The sequence below is a fragment of the Python bivittatus genome, unplaced genomic scaffold (genome assembly GCF_059951505.1).
Source record: "Python bivittatus isolate LINGU-HERP-01145 unplaced genomic scaffold, Pbiv_v1 ctg000220_np1212, whole genome shotgun sequence".
NCBI lineage: Eukaryota > Metazoa > Chordata > Lepidosauria > Squamata > Pythonidae > Python > Python bivittatus.
In genome coordinates, this window is record NW_028277048.1 from 39139258 (window position 1) to 39160019 (window position 20762).

The window sequence follows — 20762 nt, forward strand, 5'->3', positions numbered from 1 at the left end:
TGAAAGGGGAACAGATTTTATGATTAATCAAAGTGCCTTGAGTTGTTATGTGGTTTATAATTCATCACCGACATATTAATCCCCAAAAGCTCAGAGGAGATTCAGATGGCAATAATCCCAGATGACAACAGCTTCAGAAAACTCTGCTGGGTATCTGCACCCGTAGTTTGTGTGTTTTTTGTCTGGCGTGAGAGGAGGTGAGGTAGAGGCAACCTTCTCATTTCCAGAGGCCATCTTTACGATTCTGTCAGTAGCTATACAAAATGGATGGAGCCAGGATTTTCAGATTCTTCCTGCCTTCCCCCATTCTGGATTTCTGGAAATATTTTTGAACTTTTCACTAATTTATAAAGTATGTTAAGCTTATTCAGCAATGATACTGTATTTCTCTATTTCCCCCTCTCAAAATATGCCACCACTTTTTGGTAACTGTAGTCAAAGTGACTTTGGGGGTCACAAAGAGGGGGTTGGAGGTCACATGTGGACCTGGGCGATCAGGTTGCCCCCACTTGTTTTAGAACAGTATATACTTTTCTAGGATCAACTTACCACATGGCATGCATGTAGGTTGGAGGTAGACGGGGGCTGCTGACTGGTGTGCAGTTATAAGACCTCATTATTCTTTCTGCCAGCAAAAAGTTTCGAAAAAGGCTTGCTACTAGAAGATCCTGTCTGAAGAGCTTTTGGAAAAGATCTGCAAAAACAAACAAAAAACTCACAAAAGATATACAAATGGAAGACATCCATAAAGAACGTGGGAGGTGGATATAGTGGAATTAGAGCATTCCAGCAAGAACCACTGCAAATTTATTTATTCAATTTATATAGCCGCCCATCTCACATTTGTGACTCTGGGTGGCTTACACTTAAAACATAAACAGTATCAAAAACTCTAAAATAAAACAGCCATACAGACAATACAAATGTTAAAAACAATTAAACAATTAAAAATCATACAGTACGATCATTGGGAGAGTACAGCCATTCAAGAACAGTACAGCCATTTTATGGGCTCCACACCACTCTTTGATCCCCAGGCCAGAGGCAAAGGCCACCAAGGTTAGGGCCAGCCTGACCTCAGGGAGAATGATGTTCCCTAGGGTGGATGCAGCAGCAGCAAAGGCTCTCCTCCTCAGTCCTGCCAGATTCAGTACTCTCTCCATTCTTGTTTAACATCTACATGAAACCACTGGTGAGATCATCTGTAGCCATGCGGTGATGTATCATCAGTATGCTATATATCTCCGCCCCTGGTGAAATAAGCGATGCTGCCAATGTCCTCTCTTGGTGTTTGGAGGCTGTAGGGGTTTGGATGGGGAACAACAGCCTTGGCAAGACTGAGTGGCTTTGGGTTTTGGGGCCACCTGGATCTAGGAATTTATCATCTGTTGTTCCCCATCCAAACCCCTACAGCCTCCAAACACCAAGACAGGACATTGGCAGCATCGCTTACTTTACCAGGGGTGAAGATATATAGCATACTGGTGATACATCACCCCATGGCTACAGATGATCTCATCCAGTGGTTTCATATAGATGTTAAACAGGAGTGGAGAGAGTATTGAATCCTGTGGCACTTCACAATTAGGGGCCAAGGGCAGGACCTCTTGCCCCCAATCAACACCGACTGAAACCAGCCAATGAGGAAGAAAGAGAACCAGCTCAATACAGTGCTGCCTACTCCCCACCCCCACAGCTGGTCAAGAGGGATACCATGGTCAACAGTATCAAAGGCCACTGAGAGGACAAGAACAGCAAGGTTGGATGTACTACCCCCATCCTGCTCTCGCCACAGGTCATCAAAAAGCATGGCCAATGCTGCCTCAGTCCCATACCCAGGCCTGAAACCCAACTGAAAGGGGTCTAGATAATCTATTTCATCCAGGATCCTCTGAAGCTGTTGCATGATCACCTTTTCAACAATCTTCCCTAAAAAGGGAAGACTGGATATTGGACAAAAATCTTCCAAAAATGTTGGGTCCAGTGATGATTTCTTGAGGAGAGGGCAGACCAATGCTTCTTCAAGGAGTGCCAGCACCACCCCCTCTCTCAGAGACAAATTTACCACCACTGAAACCCAACCACATGTCACCTCTCTGGAAGCTTTCGCCAACCAGGAAGGGCATGGATCTAATAAACAGGTGGCCGAGCTCATAGTCACAAGGGCCCTGTATGCTTCCTTGGGCCCAACAGGTTTGAACTCCTCCCAGGTAACATGGCAAGACTGTGCCCCAGGCATCTCCACTGGACCTGTACCAAGACTGGCATCCAGCTGGGAATAAATCCAAGCAATTTTGTCCAACAGAGGCTCTGCAAATTCCTCTGCACAGCCCTGGAGAAACAAACTCCTATATATTATATATTAACTTTTAAATACATCAACGTATTTAAATGTATTTACAACTACCTGAGTTTTCAATTAAGAAGTTACACTTAGACATTTTTTCCCAGACTTTCCACTTCTGGAAAGTACTACAGAAGTAATGTAATTCAAGCTGTGGTAGTAAAAGGTATGTCCCCCCCAATACACATGTGAGCTGCAGTCACCACCAAACCTATGAGATCCCCCCCCCCCCCAATACATACAACTGCTTAAAGTGCCCTTGTAAGAAAACATTAACAGCAAGCTGAATTGAACCTGAGTGGCAACAGGGAGAAGAATCAGTCAGGAACCTGTGGCCCAGTAAACCAAATAATTTATATTCATTGATTATATCTCAGAGATAATACAGCTAACATGCTGACCTAGTAAGAAGTGATAAATAATAATAAGGTCACCGAGATGGTTTATCAAAAACATTCCAACATCATGCTGTAATTTCCACTGTGTCTACCTTTCCCTTTGTCTTGTCTTTTCAATATAGTAACCCAAGGTATATAAACTCTGGTTCTGCTTTTGCTCAGGGCTGCTCAGCAAAGTGCCACTGCTTTGCTGGGAGTACAGTGTATACTGTATTATTGTACGCATGTGAAATAAAATTATGTTGTATCTACAAAGTGATTTAGTTGCTTTAGGTGAGCCAGATTTTGGCCACAATAAAGCATATCTACAGAATGCCTTTCCATCACATACCATTCAGTGTCCTGAACCCATTCGGTGAGTATACCTTTTAGAAAACAGAATTATCATTACTATGAGGAATGAAAGATGGAGACCAAACATGGAAATTCAGAGCATTTGATACTGCAAGGGAATAAGGTTTGGCTCAATCCTATTTTCTATATCCCAAAAAGTCTTTTTCCTCTCTTTTTTATTTCTAGGTTCTCACTACATCCTTTTTTCTTTCATTAACTATTAGTTTTATATTCTTGCCCTCTTCTATTATAGTCAAGTTATATATATTACCAGTAATTCTGTGGACTTATCTGTCATAGTCTTACCTCTGGGTAGGACGTTCCATGCAATTGTATCCGTGATGGCTGTAAAAATCCAATTCAATTCTCCTAGAGGCGTTCTCCTGTCATTGAGCCTCCCAGGAATTCTACAAGAAATAATGAAATTTTATCATTAAACACACTAAAACAATGCTCATAATGGCTACACAAATAGCTATCCTACAAAACTGTAAGTTCTTATTCTTCTGAGTAATAAGTGAGAAAAAGAAAGTATTATGCATATTTCTTGGATGTACTGACACATACTGGAATTAAAAGTCTCAAATATTGAGTTTCATCAAGTATATAAAAATACTAGACAACAATAAAGACCCTTGCATAATTCAGAATAAATGCTAATAAGCAAACAGGGGAATACTTTTATGGGTTTTTTTCTCCTAATGTTATAGTAAGGGTGAACTACATGCTAAATCACTAATTATATTGACTAATAAACTATTGAATCTTTTTGAAAATGAGCAACTTGGGAAGTAAGGGAATACTGAATAAATTGTAGAATAAGGCTTTTGCATTTTAGAATGCAAAATATAGAAAAGATTGTATCACTAATCTAAAAAGCAACCTCATCATGGAATATAACAATTAAAGATTATAATATAAACCAGCTCTTCCAATTTTCCAGTTATTAGGATATTAGAAGAAGAAACAGTATTTTTTGTGAACTAAAACTTCAGTTTTAGAAAACAGAAAACATTATGATTTGAAGACAACAAAGAAACCACTCATTTTGTTGTACATGTGACATTTGACTGCCTCAGTCTCAGACAGAATTCACAGTGTGGTTTAGAAATTGTGCTTCACTTCACAGGAAGCCATTAATGTGTCTCCCCTTTCCCTGCAAATTTCAGTTGATCTTTATTTCATATTGCACAACCATCTTCTCAACAATCTTCCCTAAAAAGGGAAGACTGGATATTGGTCAAAAATTGTCCAGAATGGTTGGGTCCAGTGAAGGCTTCTTGAGGAGGGGACGGACCAATGTCAAGTAAATACAATGATTTAAGGCAGGAGTCTCTAATCTTTGGGGATACATTCAGAATTTTGAGAGCAATCTATGAGCGCTCTTATAAAACAACTACCAATTAGATAGAATGGGGAGTTCGGTGGATGCCAAGGAATATTTTGTTGGACACACTGTTACCCTTGGGCACCATATGGGATACCCAGGAATCAAAGGATACCTGCCTCTGGTCCATGCAGCTCAATCAGGGTTTAAAGACAAAGTTTCTCCTGTCCCAGAACAAGATGTCAGGAATACCATCTAGATGTAAAACATGTATTCCTGAATCCCCCCACTTTCAAAAACAAAAAGCCCTCTTACATTCCATGCTAGCTTTTCTCAACTGGGTTCTGTAGAACCCTTGGGTTCTGTGTGAGGTCACCAGGGGGTCTGCAAGAGATCATGACTGAAACAAAATAAATATCATTTTTTGAACTTTGCACATTGCGCAATGCTAGCACTCACAGTGGTGGGAATTTTTATGTGCTGCGACTCATCTTAACTGATCATGCTAATGTACCATGAGCTGTAGATATAATAATTTTAATTCAGACCTGAAAATTATTTCAAGGGTTCCTCCAGGGTAAAAAGGTTGAGAAAGGCTGCTCTATGCAAAGCAACTCAGGCTAGATATATGTTGAATTTCTAAAAGCAAGCAACTCTTCAGGGAGAGAGAAGCCACTGAACACATTTCTTGACATTATTCTCACAGTTTGTTTTTGATGCTTAAAGGGAGTTGATAAAACTATTTCCAGAAGACCCTAAACTGTAAGATTACCTGCTGTTTGTATGGATTAACTGTTGATCATGTCTGTTGCACAGTTTGATCAGTATAAAAAGTATAGTTCTGGTGGCTTCCAAATAAGTACCTACCCATAATCCTTGCTACTGGCCATATTTGCTGGGGCAGATCTGAAGTCCAAAACATCTCGACAGAATCAGGTTACCTGCTGTTACAACTTATGAATCACTGCTCCACAGAAGCTTCTAATTATCAAATGGGATAACATTTCCAGCTAATATTACAAAAGTCAAGAGTTTTTCCTATGGGATCATTCATCAAAAGGACACCCCTAATGATTCATGTGGAATGAAATATCACTCCAGAGAGTCTCCTCTGTTCCAATGAATGGGTGATGCATTGTGCTTTTAGTACTGCTAGTGATCCATTTTCTTTAATGGTCCACCAAATAATTCTACTCTTGGAACTAAATTCTTCCTTGTAGGAAGGTTGTGGTGAGGAAGCAAAAAATAACATTAATGCAAAATGTGCTCAATGACCATATTAATACTCATGACTCAGTCTGGAGCTAATATGACATGGCTGGCAACATTTCAAATAAGATAAGCTGTAATGAAAATCACTAAAGCATGCATTCAAATAATTTAAGAAGTGCAAATGCAGAGGTAGCAATGTAAATTTGCCTCATTACAATCATATGCACAACAATGGTTCTTTTAAAAATGTAATAAAAAGGCAGATGTGAGACTGTCCTAAAGCTTTGCAACTGAAAGTGATATAGCCAAGCAGTTAGCCATTATATATAAATATCTTTATAAGTTACTTATGCTGTCACAGTACTATAATCAACACAACTGTCCCTGGAATAAACCCATTAAACAACAGTCAAAGATGCTCTTCAAATTTACATGGATATGACTTGTATGTCATTTGGGTCTGGCCAACTCTAATAGCTGTCAGAATACAATCAACAACATAGAAGCATAATTTTAAAAAATTACAAACTCATTAAAACTATAGCACCATCTCTTACATTCAGGAAACATTCCAAGCACACAATTTATTTGGCCCCCAAAGACTTTGAAATGGTGAGGTCTTAACAAGTTTCTTGAATATTGGTTAACATGTTTAGCACACATTAGGAGTGCTATAGCTAACACGCAGCTTCTGTATGAGAGAACAACTTTCAAAATTCCACTTTTTATTTGCTCTTTTAGCACTGAGCTTGCTGCTGGCTCTGGCCTTTTCTCGAAACCATCTTTTATCCTTACAACAAATACTTTTTTCTCAGGATGCTACTTATCGTTCCTTTCACTAGCCACCTTATCTCTGAGCTTCTTACTCCAGCTTTCCTATCCTTTGCGATCTCTTAGCAGTCTTCAGCCTTTTTCTAATGCTACGCTTGTCCTGTCCATAGAAGCCGTATTAGTCTTCAGTTTAAATAAACTGGTAACTACTCTTTTCTCACTGAAGACTCTCAGTCAGAACACATGTAAATATTTCATGCCATTACTCTATTTCAGCTAATCTTGCCAAAGCCTTTACTATCACCAGTGCAACACAACATAGACATCTGAGAACAGTTCAGTAAGTTTTTTTTGAAAAAGCTAAAAAAAAAAAAAATAATCCAGCATATTTTCTCCTTTGGATTCTGGTTTTCACAAGGTTTTTTGCTTTTGTTGTGACTGTGGTAGATGTAGCTGCAACTCCTCAATACATGTAGGTCTATCAACTGTAAATTATGAAGTTTGATGTCCAAAGCTTATCACTGCCTTTGAAACACAATATAGTTACCTGACTTTATACCTGACCATCAATTACTATTGAAATGTAGAGAATATTCTGACAAACTTCAGTCTCCAGAAGGAGGGAAAAAACCCAATCTCATTTTCTTTTATGTGAATATTTATTCCCAAATATATAAAAATACATTAAAGATGTATATTTTTGAAAACAATAATTTACAGTGGTTGCAAGCCAATAACCTATCAATGGAGACAACAACCTAGTAATGGAAGTTTGGCAATTTTGAAAAGAAGAACCAAACAAAATACACCAGTCAAGTATATGACAATTAGATGGTTAGCTAAATATTGGGGGAAAGGCAGTTTATCTCTCTACCCCTGATATTATCTGAAAAGTTCTGGATACATAAAACCTAGGAAAAGAAATAGACAGTATGGTTCAAGCTATAAGGAAAATGATACTGCCCTACTTGCTTCTTCCATTAACTGTTCCTGGCAGCCTTCCCTACAGAGCCTCAGTTCATTTTGGACCACTGAGACGTAACAACTACAGAAATGTCAGGGTCACTAAATAGCTTGTGTCAGGTATTTCAGATAGAAGTTCTGTGCTGAAAATCTAACTACTTTTAATGATTTATTCTAATCATTGCAGGAGCACCTGACATTGATAAAAGTCACATTTCCTCTCTTTATCTGAATCCCAATTATAAAATTATACAAGCTGCCTAATGCTAGATGTACTACCTAACAAATGTATAATTTCTAGCACAGAGGATTTAATAAATCTTTAGCAAGTATGCTTATCTAATTCCCTAGTCATTTGCACAATCCCCTAGCACCATTCTTATTACTACCATTAGAGATTCTGAACTTTAATAAGCAGAAATATTGATCAATAACAGCAGTCCCTGTGACTGGTAGGCCTTATTAAGCCTTCAGAGTAGCCAGGCCTGGTACAAAGATTAGCAGGTGGTTCTCACTTGAGGAAGAAAGAAGAATCAAGCCCCAGATCCAGCAATGGACCTCAGCAATGAGTAACACACATTCTAGGTTAGGATTCTATGTTTCCATCTACATATCCGGCTCTGATATCTACTGATACCTATAACGAGAGCACTTAGAGATAAAAGCTCAGATGGACATTGCTCAGCAGCAAAGTACAGACTTGTAATCCCTGCCATCTAAGGTTAGCCTAGAGCATAATCCTGCCTGAAATCCTGGAAAACTACTGTGCCAGTCTTTATATTCAAAATCCACAGAACGTATTCCCATATTTTTCTTTTGACCTATACTTGTCTGGAATTTTCACTGTTTCAGTTCCATAAAGGTCTTATCCACTCTTAATTTTGTCCATTCTTCTTTGCTCCCTGATACTTTGAACTCCATCCCAGCACACATACATGATGCTACTTTGCTCTGTTCCTTCATTTTTTTCTTCAGACTTCCTTACTTTCAAAAAACCCAAACCTTTGGTTTGATCCTGTCATCATTATATCTATAACTGAAATAGAACTGCTCTTCCTGACATTCATTACTTTGCCTCTCATGTCTCATTCCATCCTTTCTTGAGTTCCTTGTGACAGATAATGAATTCCCAAGGATGGAGGCCTATCTGTTTATGTGGTTCTGTAACATCTTCTTTAGATAAATAGTGTTGAATTCATATTAACAATAATTCCATAAAGTAGAAGGCCAATTAATGTTCTTTCCTTTAATGTGGGTACAAACTTAAAAGATATTGGCTAATATCAAAAATCTGCCCAAAACCCATTATATTTTACAACAGTCTGGCATCCTCTGTAACAATGACAACAAAGTGCACAATTCCAATAAAAAATGGATTCATTGCCAACATCATGTACAAATGCAGTCACAAAGCTGTCTCACTTGCGACCCCCTCCCCCAAATTTACAGGTGAATATGCTAATCAGCCATCATTCCAAAAATGAGTATCCAACCAGTGCAAACTGTTCTTCTTCTTTTTCTTCTAATCAACTATGATACTTGAGGGAAGTGACTTCCCATGGATAGTGCTTTTTGATCTATTTTATTTGAATGTAAGCATGGATCAGTAATTAAGGTAATAAACTCCTTGGGGTTGCAAGCTTATTATCTATCTAGAAGTCATATCAATTTGGCACCAGTAAAATGTAGAATTTAGGATACATACTGTCCGCCCTGGGAAATGAGACATTTATCTGCAAAAATAGCATGTAAGGCATGTAATTATCTAATAGGTAGAAGAGAGCAACATTAACAGGGATCATCATCCTCATCCTCATCCTCATCCTCATCATCATCCCCCAGTGAGACACTACTTTGACATGGCTGTGGGGCTTGAGTGCTCCAAGGAGGATGAGAACTATGCCAAAGGTTCAACCATACTGGATAGGTTTCATCAAAGGAGCCAAATGAAGAGTGTCTCCCGCATAAACAATATGGTGAGACATAATTTACATAAACCTATACTTGATCGGTTGTGGCCCGGGTCAATAAGGACTGCACTAGGATTTCTAGTTCCTGGACATCTCGTAACAAGTGGGCTACAGGACTCAGGACTGTTGGCTGAGCAACCAGAGCCAGCAGCTGCAGGACTACTGGAAGAAAAGTTGTTTACCTGTCGCAAATATACAAAGACTGAACACAAACAAATAATGATCTGTTATTACAAATCAAGTCCAACGAGAAGAGGATATTGAAAAAAATGCACCAGTTCTGGAAAGAATAACATCCAGAATCAGAATTAACAGAACAGAGGTTAGCAGATCAACGTGAATTTATAATACAAAATAAAGTATTCACAGAAGGAGAATTTGGAGAACTACAAAGGTCAACCTAGGGCAAAGAAACCAAAGTCTTGTCAGAAGTAGCTCAGACTGTAGAGGCAAACCAGGGGGAGTCGGCAGTAAAGGAAGCCAGCATACCTATTGAATCATTTTCATTCCCAAACCAGGCACCCTCTCCTCTCTTCTGCCTTCTCCTGGGAAAGAACAAAACTCTATAACTAAAAAACAACAGGGATTGAAACAAAGAATAAATGAGTATCTAGAACAGCACAAACACAACAGATTAAGGTTGCCGGCACTGAAGCTTGCTACAAAGAAAAATCTAGCAGAAGTATTAAAAGATGCCAATACTATAATATCAAATATAAGCACCAACTCACTGCAAGAAACAAACCAACTAATGGACAGCACAACTGCATTTCTAACTGAATACCTTGGATGCAAAATCAACAAACAAGAAAAAAAGCCAAACAGTGCACCACCAAAATGGAAGATCAGGTTGGAAAATAAGATCAGCATGCTAAGATCAGATGCAAGCAAGCTAGAACAGATGAAAGAAAAGAAGCTGAAGAAGACCAAATAATAACTGATCAAGAAATATCACCTAGAAACAAGGAAGATCAAAGAATCACTGGAAATGATAAAGCAGCAAATAACAGCCATAGCCCCAAAGATCAGCAAATACAAAGCTCCAATTGCACAATATAGGCAGAATCTCCAATTTCAGTCGAGTCAGAAACGTTTCTACTAATCCATCAATGGAGAGGCTGCAATGAACCAGTTAATACCCGACAAAGAAGAAGCAGTACAGTTCTGGGTGCAGCTATGGGACAACCCAAAGAAATACAATAAGAATGTAGCTTAGATAAAGGAGGTGGATAAGGATAAAAAAGAAGCTGAAATGAAAAACTTGTAATAACAGCAGGAATGGTGAAGCAAAGGGCAAGAAAGGTCAAGAGTTGGTCAGCACCAGGTGAAGATGAACTGCATGGTTTTTGATTGAAACATCTGACTGGCCTGCCCCCACTCATTGCCAAGCAGTTTAACAATATATTCAAGGAGGTGAAATTGAAGATTGGTTAACTTCACGTAAAACCTACCTGATAATGAAAGCAAAAGGCAACTACAGCTCAGTTACCCGTTTATCAACAACTTCCAGATTATTAAGTAGTGTAATAGCTGATGTCCAACAGCACCTAGTTGAAAACAAGCTCTTTCCATCTGAGCAGAAAGAAAACTGACCAAACAGCAGAGGAACAAAAGATCAGCTCTTAATAGACAAGATGATTTGGCAAAACTGTAAGAGAAGAAGACCAACTTGAATGTAGCTTGAATTGATTACAAGAAGGCATTCAACCCCCTGCCACATGATTGGATAATGAAGTGCCTAGAAATAACAGGAGTCAATAGAAACATCAGAAGCTTTGAGCAAAGATCAATGGCACAATGAAAGACACAGTATCAATGGTCAATGGTGATAGACTGGAAGAGGTTAATATCAAGACAGAAGACTCACTATCACCACTACTATCTGTCATTGCATTGATTCCTCTGTCAACAATACTGATCAAGTCAGGCCATGTCTACCAAACATCAAAAACATCTGTATCCCACCACCTTTACATGGGCAATCTGAAGCTGTATGGAAAAACACCATCTGAAATGGAATTGCTGCTCAACACAGTCCAAATATACAGCCAAGATATTGCAATGGAGTTTGGATTGGACAAATGTGCCAACCTTACCATCAACAGGGGAAAGATAGTGAAAACTGAAGGAATCAAGATGCCCTGTGGAAATAACATCAAGAGTCTGGATGAAGATCATCAGTCATTAGTCATTAGATACACATCTGGAATAGTGGTTTGTGAGCCGCCCAGAGTCACCCATTGGGGGAGATGGGCGGCATACAAGTTTAACAATAAATAAATAAAATAAATAAAGCCACCCCAGCAATTCTGCAGGCACAGCACTGTTTTTCCAATTCAGAAAATTTGCAAAAAGCACAGTGTGTGTGTATGTGTGTGCGTGTATGTGTGAATGAATAAGCTTTGTTGAGTTTTACTCTCACTAATCCTGTGAAAGAAAGAAGGCATGAAGGAGAAAGGGAGAGTATCCATGGCTTAAGATAGTGAAGTGTGTGTGTGTGAGAGAGAAAGCAGAGTATTTGCATAAGGAAAATGCTGTGTGTATGTGTGTTTGTGAGGGTGAAAAGGAAAGAAAGAGGGCATGAGTATGGGTATTTGGTTAGTTTCTTTTACCCCTTGTTATCATCCAGCCAGCTAATGATCATAGTGTTACAGATAAGGCATGCTTTAAGGTGGAGGTAGAAAGAGAAATACATTCAGTTTATAAAACCCAATTCATCAAAGTGAGAGAAAATAATGCTGCACAGAGACCAGTATGATCTAACCAAAGTTCTGAATCTTAATCCAGAGGAATGTTTTTAGAAAGCAATCACTTTTCCATCAGGGGAAGTGGGGGCATTCTGCTTTGTTTTCAGGTGAACGGGGATATCCATCGTATTTATCTACAATTTTGTATATTTCTTTAATTTATGAATTTCCCAGTGTTTTACAACAGAATAATAAAAACAGTAACATATAACTAATTAACAGTTAAATACTGTAAATTATAACACCTCCATATTAACATGCTCCATACCACAGCAACAATCAGATCCCAAATGCTCTGAAAACAATATCATTTAATAGCCTTTCTAAAGGAAAGCAGGGTAGGTGTCTGGGGACAATTCCAAAGGGAAGGGACTGTAATGGAGAAATACTACCTCCAAGCCCATAACCAACCTCTCAGATGGACCTTAAGCATTAAGGGACAGACCAGTTTTACTTGAAAGTGTTAGTGATGCCAAGGCTTTATGCTCCAGATGGGCACAAATGGCACACCAGCCAATGCTGGTCTAAGACTCTCCAACTATAGTTTTCACCTGCAAATCCAGCAGTAGCTACAAGTCCAGGAGAATTCCCCATGTTGCAGACCTAGTCCTTCAGACGGAATGCCATAGGAGCTGACAGAGGGGCAGATATTTTGGGGACAAACAATCCCACTGTCTTACATGGGTTCAATTTCAGTTTGTTTTGCCTCATTTAGACCTTCACAATCTCCAGGCAACAAGTCTTCTACCGTGTCACTGGCTTGACCCGAGCTAGACACATAGAAATCACCAGCAATATTAATGCTATTTCACCCCAAATCAACAGGTGACCTTTCCTAGCAATTTCATGTTGATTTGAAAGAATAGCCAAATCCTGCAGTATGCCAACTCTCTGCAACCAAATGGATTCACAATTCAGGAACTACCACAAAACAACCCTCACAGGAGGTCCAGAAATATTCCAAGATATTGAATACCACTGAGACATATAAAAGGACCAAGAGTGTTTCACTCCATCTTCCAGGAACTGACAGAGATCATCCACCAGACCAGTAAACACAGTTTCCATCCCATGATCAGCTCTAAACTCTGACTGACAGGGGTCCTGATAATCTACTTCATCAGGGCCATTCTACAATTGATGTTCCACCACTTTCCCCACAGCCTTCCCCAGCCCCAAAAGAAGGTTGGAGATGGGGCAGAAGTTGTCCAATATGGATGGATTCTGGGAAGGTCTCTTCAGAAGAGGGTACCACCTTCTCCTTCAAAGTGCCTAGTAGTACTCCTTCTCCTAAGGAAGTATTGACAATCTCCTGGATTCAATTATTTATATCCCACCCCCCACCCATCACCTGAAGAAGGTTCAGCTCAGAAGTGGTACAGTTAATGCCCAGAGCACCCTTTCTACTTCCTCAGAGTCCACAAACTGAAATGAAACTTCTGCTACCTCTTTGAATCCTGCTATGCAAAGTCCAGAGATGAGCACATATGAATAATTTTACTGGCAAAGAGTTTTATAAATAACTCACTGTGGCTTGTAGATAGAGAGTGGGCCTTCAGGGCAACAACCTGACAATGCAATAAGGGTGGAGAATTACTGATGCTTCACCACCCTTATCACCACCGTGTAGGCTCAAACATGAGTTCTCATCTATGTTTAATCACAGTCACTATCAGTCTTTGTCTACTGGTGCTCCAGACATTGGTTCTGTTTCTTTATCTCCCAGAGCTCCTCAGTAAACCAAAGAGCTTCCTAGGATTGGCAAACATAGACAAATTGCACTCAGAGCTCTGGCTGTCTCCAAATTCCAGAATTTGGAATGCTTAATAGAACTGCTTGCCAGATTGCTAAGAACTGCTTGCCAGATTGCTAAGAAGTTTGGAATCAATTTGGATTCATAAGGTGACTGAGGCAGAACAACTTAATAGGTCCCCACACACCCAATCGAAGTCACAGGGGGCAATGAGCCTCATCTGGACCGGGAAGTGATCTGATCATGGCAAAGGACTAATATATGAATTCCTGTGTAAGTTGAGCAAGAGAATACATGTGACAAGACTATGGTTGCATGGAGGCCATGAACTGAACTCTCCCAGAACCCTTTCTCCAGGTATGGAAAATTAAATGCTCCAGCACCAATGAACAATCATGTTTGTCAACTTCATCTGATTTATTTTATCCGTGTATTTATGCTAATGAAATTGGTTTATTTTTGTGAATTTTCTTGAACAGAAGCTTGTTCAAATAAATAAAACTATTCTCATTAAGTGGTTCTCTGTGGTATCATCCAAACCTAGCCTTCCCCAATCAAATGCCATCCAGCTCTTTTGAACTACAATTCCGATTATCCCCAGCTGTCCCATATGCATTAGATTTCACGGGACACTAGTAGCAAGTCCTCCTGATTGATGAAATAAATGAGCATGAGGAATGCAGATCTCACTTCTCTGCTAGCATTACAGAATGGAGGGCCAAAACCAGACTTGTTTAGAAGATTCCTATACCTACTGTGCCTACTGAAGTCTATAGTGGCACAAGAGCAATCCATTAATCAATGTGGCTGTTTTTGCACTTTATTTTGGCTAACTGAATTTACTCAACCAACAGTGCAAATTAACAGAAAGAAGAGCTCTTATAATTTAAATTCTGCTTCTTGCTTGGCCTTCTCTTCCAAGAAATGCTAGTAATCATGACAAACTGCAATGCAGATTTGCTGTGCAAAAAAAAAAAAAGGGGGGGCAAGGGAACAACAAATGGACTATAAAGAATCCAGTCAACTTTGTACAAGCAACTGACCCATATATTCATTTTTATCTAATTCTGCAAAGATGAAGCACTGAACTATACCCATTAGGCTGTTTTCTAGATTTCCTAGGATAAAAAAGCAATGGGGCTTAATTAAGCATCTCTGATGGTACACTGTAGAAATGGGTTATTTTGCCATACTGCAGCACGATTTCCATATTTTCTTCCAATTACTTGCATTTTTCCTGCTGTGCAGTCTCTAGGGATTTTGTTTTCCCCACTTCATCTCTAAATGAGTTCCTCTTGAATCATTACTCATCATATCAGTGACTGACAGACATTAATGAATTACTGATTTCCAACTGTACGCTCTCTGTGATAGTTATAATGGAAACAAAGATAATTTTAGCATCAAGCTTGTTCATCTGAATAATTTCTGGAAAGTGAATTTTTATGTGGGTAAAAGGAACCTGACTGACAGAATCGAGATTTAACATAAGTTCCTACTCAGTGAGTGCAAACAGCAGCAAAGGTAGCTTTCCTTGGGTTGCTTCAACCTACGTAAATAAACAGCAGTAATGCCTAGAATCTGGAGTGCAACGTACATTCTCTTTCCCTATTGGTTTAAATATGCCAAAATTTAGTTAGTTATGGCATTATATAAGTAAATAATGCCAAATATGAGAGCAGATTTTTATTATACTAATATTTGGCTTTATAAGCACCTGAAATTATAAAAGAGATACTTGACTAGTGGATAAATGATGGCAGATAACTGCCCCTAAAAATTAGTCAAATGCTTCTTCATCGTCCCTTGCGTTTTCTCAGTCTTCCAGCATTCCTGAAACAGACACACTGTTGCTTTACTTCAGATATTCAAATGTCTAATTATCTCAGAAACGAGGATATAGATTTAGTCACTCTGGCAAAAGACTGAAAATAAATCTACAGGGCAGCTGCAGCAGCAACAGTAAAAGCATTAGCCAGGTGCTTGATCACCAGCTTGCTTTGATAAGAAGGAATGTAATCTTTTACAAAAAGGGGCAAGGTAATTACCTCAAAAAGTCCAGAGCTTAATTGGAAGACAAACTGCCTTCTTAAATTTAAGGACAGCAAAATTATAAATATGGCCTTTGCTGACTGTATACATTTTGCCTTCAGATTACTGAAAAAGCCTGTGTCCTTTAAAACAGACATACTATGTAATGAAGGTGAGAACATTCTTTAAACATGATATTCTGAGGGGAACAGCTTCAGATTAACTTTTAATAAATATAGCTCTGCTTTACAGCAACATAGCTCTGGCTACAGGTAGTCCTTGGTTAATGACTCCCCTGTTTAGTGACCATTTGAAGTTATGAAAGCATTGAAAAAGTAACTTTACAACTGGTCCTCAAACTTATGACTCTCACAGTGTCCCCAGAGTCATGTGATCACAATTTGGGCACTTCACAACCAGTGCACATTTACAACCGTTGCAGTGTCCGGCAGTCACATGATCACCATTTGTGAACTTCCCAGCTGGCTTCCAACAAGCAAAATCAATGGAGAAGCTGACAATAAAGTCGCAAGTTGTGGTTATGTGATGTCTCACTTAATGATTGCAAGTGATTCACTTAATGACTGCAGCAGAACTGATATCGTAAGTCCAGCATAATCATGTGACATATTGCTTAATGACTGTATCGCTTAGCAATGGAGTTGCCGGTCCCAGTTGTGGTAGTTAAGTGAAGACTACCTGTACTTTCCATTTGCAAACTGTCTGATAGTTGTGTTACAAAACAAGAGTATTGTTACCCAGAAAAGAATATGGATGTGTCCATATACTCACCAGAAAGTGAGCTCAACTTTAGGAAGACTTCACAGTTTAGATGAAAGACAAGAAATATTGCACAAAACTAGAAATCTAGCTATAATTCCATACAGTAGTCACTGTAGTCTAAACTGATTTCAGGGATGTTCAAACATGGCTTTTCAGAATCATATCTATGTGTTCCTATGTAACATCCTTCCAGAATCAGGGCACCTTCCAAAAGTGTGGACTTCAGCTCTCAGACCTTCCCAGCTACTATGGCATAGTTGATTAAAGTATCATAGAGCTGGAAGAGACTACAAGGATAATCTAGTCTAACCCTCTGCAAGAAAACCAATTAACCATCCATGAGAGGTAGCCTCTTCTTAAAAACTTCTAGAAATGGACAACCCATACCCTCCAATCTCCATAGATAGACTATTCAACTGTTGTAAAGATTTTATGGTCAGGAAATTAATTCTGAATTGAAGTCAACGCATCTGAATAGCACAAAAATTGGAAGATGTTGACATATAACACAAGGACATGATTCAATTTTACATCTGAATTCTTTAAGTATTCTCAAATGGATACCATCTGGACTGGATAATTTGTTAACCTTTAGTTGTCAATGATGCCTAGATTCTCTTGTTGCCACTACTTGACTCAGTTTTCCTTGCTGCTCAAAGATCCAAATCCCTTTCTAGACCCTTTCCTGCTTCTGATGAATTTGGACATTTTTCATTGATGATCTTAGATGTTATTTAGCGATATAATCCTGAAACCATTGTTATCCCTTATCAATAGCTTGCATTTCTTTTGCCAGAGTAGGCGTCCTTTCTGCCAAAATTTGTATCCATTAACTCATTTGGACAAGACTTTTATTTTCCAAAAAAAAAAAAGTTTTTAATAAGTGCCTTGACTGTGTGAACTGTGAACTATGCTAGTATATAGTAATCTGCAGTATATACTGCAACTAAGCCTCCGTTATTATGATTTTAAATAATTTCTATAAGCTACATTGGATCAAAACAAAAACTATCAAGTTCAGGATTCTGTTATCCACTAACCAACTCAATGCCTATGGGAAGCTCACATGGAGCATATGCATAACAGTACCCATTTACACACTAACATTCATTTTTCCAGCAATTCATACAGAGATATTTACCTCTAATACTGAGAACATTATATAGCCAACATGACTAGTAGTCATCCACGGTCTTATCCTTTCCAGGTTTTTGAAAATATTCAACCCAACATACTTTTTACCCGTGCCTTCACTCTTTGGAGAGCTGCTATTTAGAAGTCAAATGTTCTACAACATTTACATGAAGCACAAATTCCTTCTTATATTTGGTCCAAGGTCACTTGAACATGTTTTTAATCCAAAATATATGAGGGGAATTGAAATCACAATTACTCCCAACTCTTCCTCTTCTGGATGTCTTCCTGATTTCATTCTCCATCTCAAGATCACTGTAGTCACTGTGGCTGATTTCCCCAGTACGAAATTACTTTGATGGCTTGATAATGTTCCAAACTGAGCAATTCTATGGAGAAACTACTCCTTTTGAGAATTCCAGTTTGGTTTACACCTTCTTTAATGTACAGAGTGGTCTACCTGTAGTCCATCTTTCTCTGCCTTTTTTATAAAGCTTGTATCCAGAGAAAATTATTTCCATCAGATTTTGCCATCATAGCAGGTTTCTTGTCCTGCCTATTAGATTAATACCATTAGTTCAACTCTCTGCCTGTGCTGAGACTGGACACTTTCACAAATAAAAAATGCCTGAATTTCCATTATAACCACATCTTTTTAGTACATAAAAGATCGTGCTATCCTTTATCAAGCTATAGTTGGTATTCAGCTTCACATCCTAGCACTGATCTTCACAGGACTGCAAAATAAATGAGAAGACTATTCATTTCTATAATTTACTCTATTTAGCTCACTCAATGCCTGATTCTCTAGATTATTGCTCACAGTCATTTGGTTCCTGGTTGGACTATTGCATTGTGCTCTACATGGTGCTGCCCTTGAAGAACACCCGGAAATTACAGCTGATCCAGAATTCAGCAGCTTGCACAGTACTGGGCACCTCTTGGTTTACCCATGCAGGACCACCTCTCCCTGCTGCCCATCCCACTAGGTTGGATAAAGTACGCTCCAGGTCCTCAAATGTTGCCATCTAATGGGACCTAGGAGGTTTGCCTTTTCTGTAGTGGACCCTACCCTGTAGAACACACTCCCCCTGAGATCTGGCAGGCCCCCACCCTCTTAGCTTTCTGGAAAGCTATTAAGAGCTGGGTCCCCCCCCCCACCCCACCCCTGGCACTGGGATGCCAAGATTGGAGCCTGGGGAATTGTACAGTTAGTTAGATGTTGCTGATTGGGTGATGGGTTTTTGTTTCTTTGTTGGCTTGTTTTATTGTTTTTTTTTATTATTGCTATTAATTGCCCAGAGTTGTGTCTCACAAGATGGGCAGCCATATAAATCTTTTAAATAAATAAATAAATGGTTGCCAATTTTTTCTCAAATTATTTATAATTTGGTCTATAAAATATTCTCTGCTCAGTTCTTTAAGAGGCATAATCTGGAACAACAGCTTCACAGCATGTAAAAGAGAGGCTGAATGTGGAATAGCTATTCCACAGCAAAGAGTATGCAGCCCACATGCTCTAACAGGTTACTGTAAAAGATCAAAGGGCCAAAATGCTTTTTGACCTTGGGAAGTTTATATTTATAGATATCAGCTTCAACAGCCATTCTGATGTCTGGATAAAATAACTGTACAGCAGAAACTGCCTCTTCTGAAATGCACTGTAGCCAGTAACTGGCAGTGTCAGAAAGAAATTAGCAAACTTTGGGAAAGGCAGACACTTCAGACATTGTTTCTAAGTCTTCCATGTTTTGATATTATCCCTGTGTTCAGTGATACAATGTCTAATGTTACTCTTACTTGCACATGTCTTAAACCTGCAAACTGGCACTCAATCCTTGCCTCTAATCCTTATCGCTAATTTTCAGCCAGAATGCTGCCACTGTAACTATTTCCTAAATTCATATATCCCAGAAATCAGTATCAGACACTGTCAGTATCTCCTCTAAACCCTTTTCTTCATTAGTATTTTTGGAATCCATATATACAAGGGCGGACATACGGATAGACAGACAGACAGACAGATCCCTGCACTTCCCCACACAACACACCTCTGAGGTGTGAATAGGAACCTATCCTAAATAGAAAAGAATTTTGTTATACTTCTTTGCACTTCTATTCTGATTTTTCATCATCCATGTTAAGTAAGGTTGTTTGGAAGAGGGGTGAGGAATTTGCTTACTACTGGTCTGGGGTTAAATATACTCCAATCCTAAACAAGGCCTTTTGCATGCATTGAAGCCTTTCCATACACTGATACAAAAATCTCTGGAGAGTCAGAAATGAAATAAGTGAAGAGTACCATGATATGCCATTAAACAAATATTTATAAAAGTAACAGAACCCTAACCCTACCCTAAATTAGCCACACATTTTGTATATGAAATCCAAACGTGACTTGACAGGGTTCCCCCCCGCCCCATTTATATTTAATCCTTTGAGCAATGCTCAAGCAATACATTTCATAGAATTATAAATATATTGGTTGGGAGGGATCTGGGAGATGCACTTGCCCAGTGCAGGAATCCATTACTACAGCATTTAAATGTACTAAACAGTGTACACTTTCTGAGGGGATATATGAGTAAAGATGTGATTAGGGAAGTTATTTATTTATTAATCAAATTTCTTAAGCCTCCCATCTATCCAAAGAAACTCTTGGTGGTGAAAAACATAAGGCAGATCCCAGTCCATTAAAAAACCAAAACGAATCCCAAGCTGAGGCCCCTATAAAACTACCACTTCTTTCCATGTAACCTGTACACCAGGTACAGTGTTGTAACCAATCCAGTATAACCAGTCTGGCTTCAGACAGGGGTATGGTACAGAGACAGTGCTGGTCAAGCTTACTGATGACCTATGGCAGAGCTGGGATGGAGGTGGTGCATCCACCTTTCTGCTCCTTGATCCCTCAGCGGCCTTCAATACTGTCAAACACAGTATTCTTCTGGACCGACTGTGGAGGTTAGGAGGAGGAGGCACTGTGTTGCAGTGGT

General features: G+C 39.1%; 1 protein-coding gene across 2 annotated transcripts in view; it reads right to left on the reverse strand.

Annotated features, from left to right (window-relative positions):
* The window catches only part of RPTOR (regulatory associated protein of MTOR complex 1), a 402885-nt gene that overhangs the window by 163543 nt on the left and 218580 nt on the right, over nucleotides 1–20762 (reverse strand). For both annotated transcript variants that reach the window (XM_088138378.1, XM_088138377.1), the window contains exons 8-9: nucleotides 3382–3482; nucleotides 550–694 (exon numbers count right to left, since the gene is read on the reverse strand). In XM_088138378.1, coding sequence (XP_087994504.1) covers nucleotides 550–694; nucleotides 3382–3482 — 246 coding nt within the window. The remainder of the gene's footprint in view (nucleotides 1–549; nucleotides 695–3381; nucleotides 3483–20762) is intronic.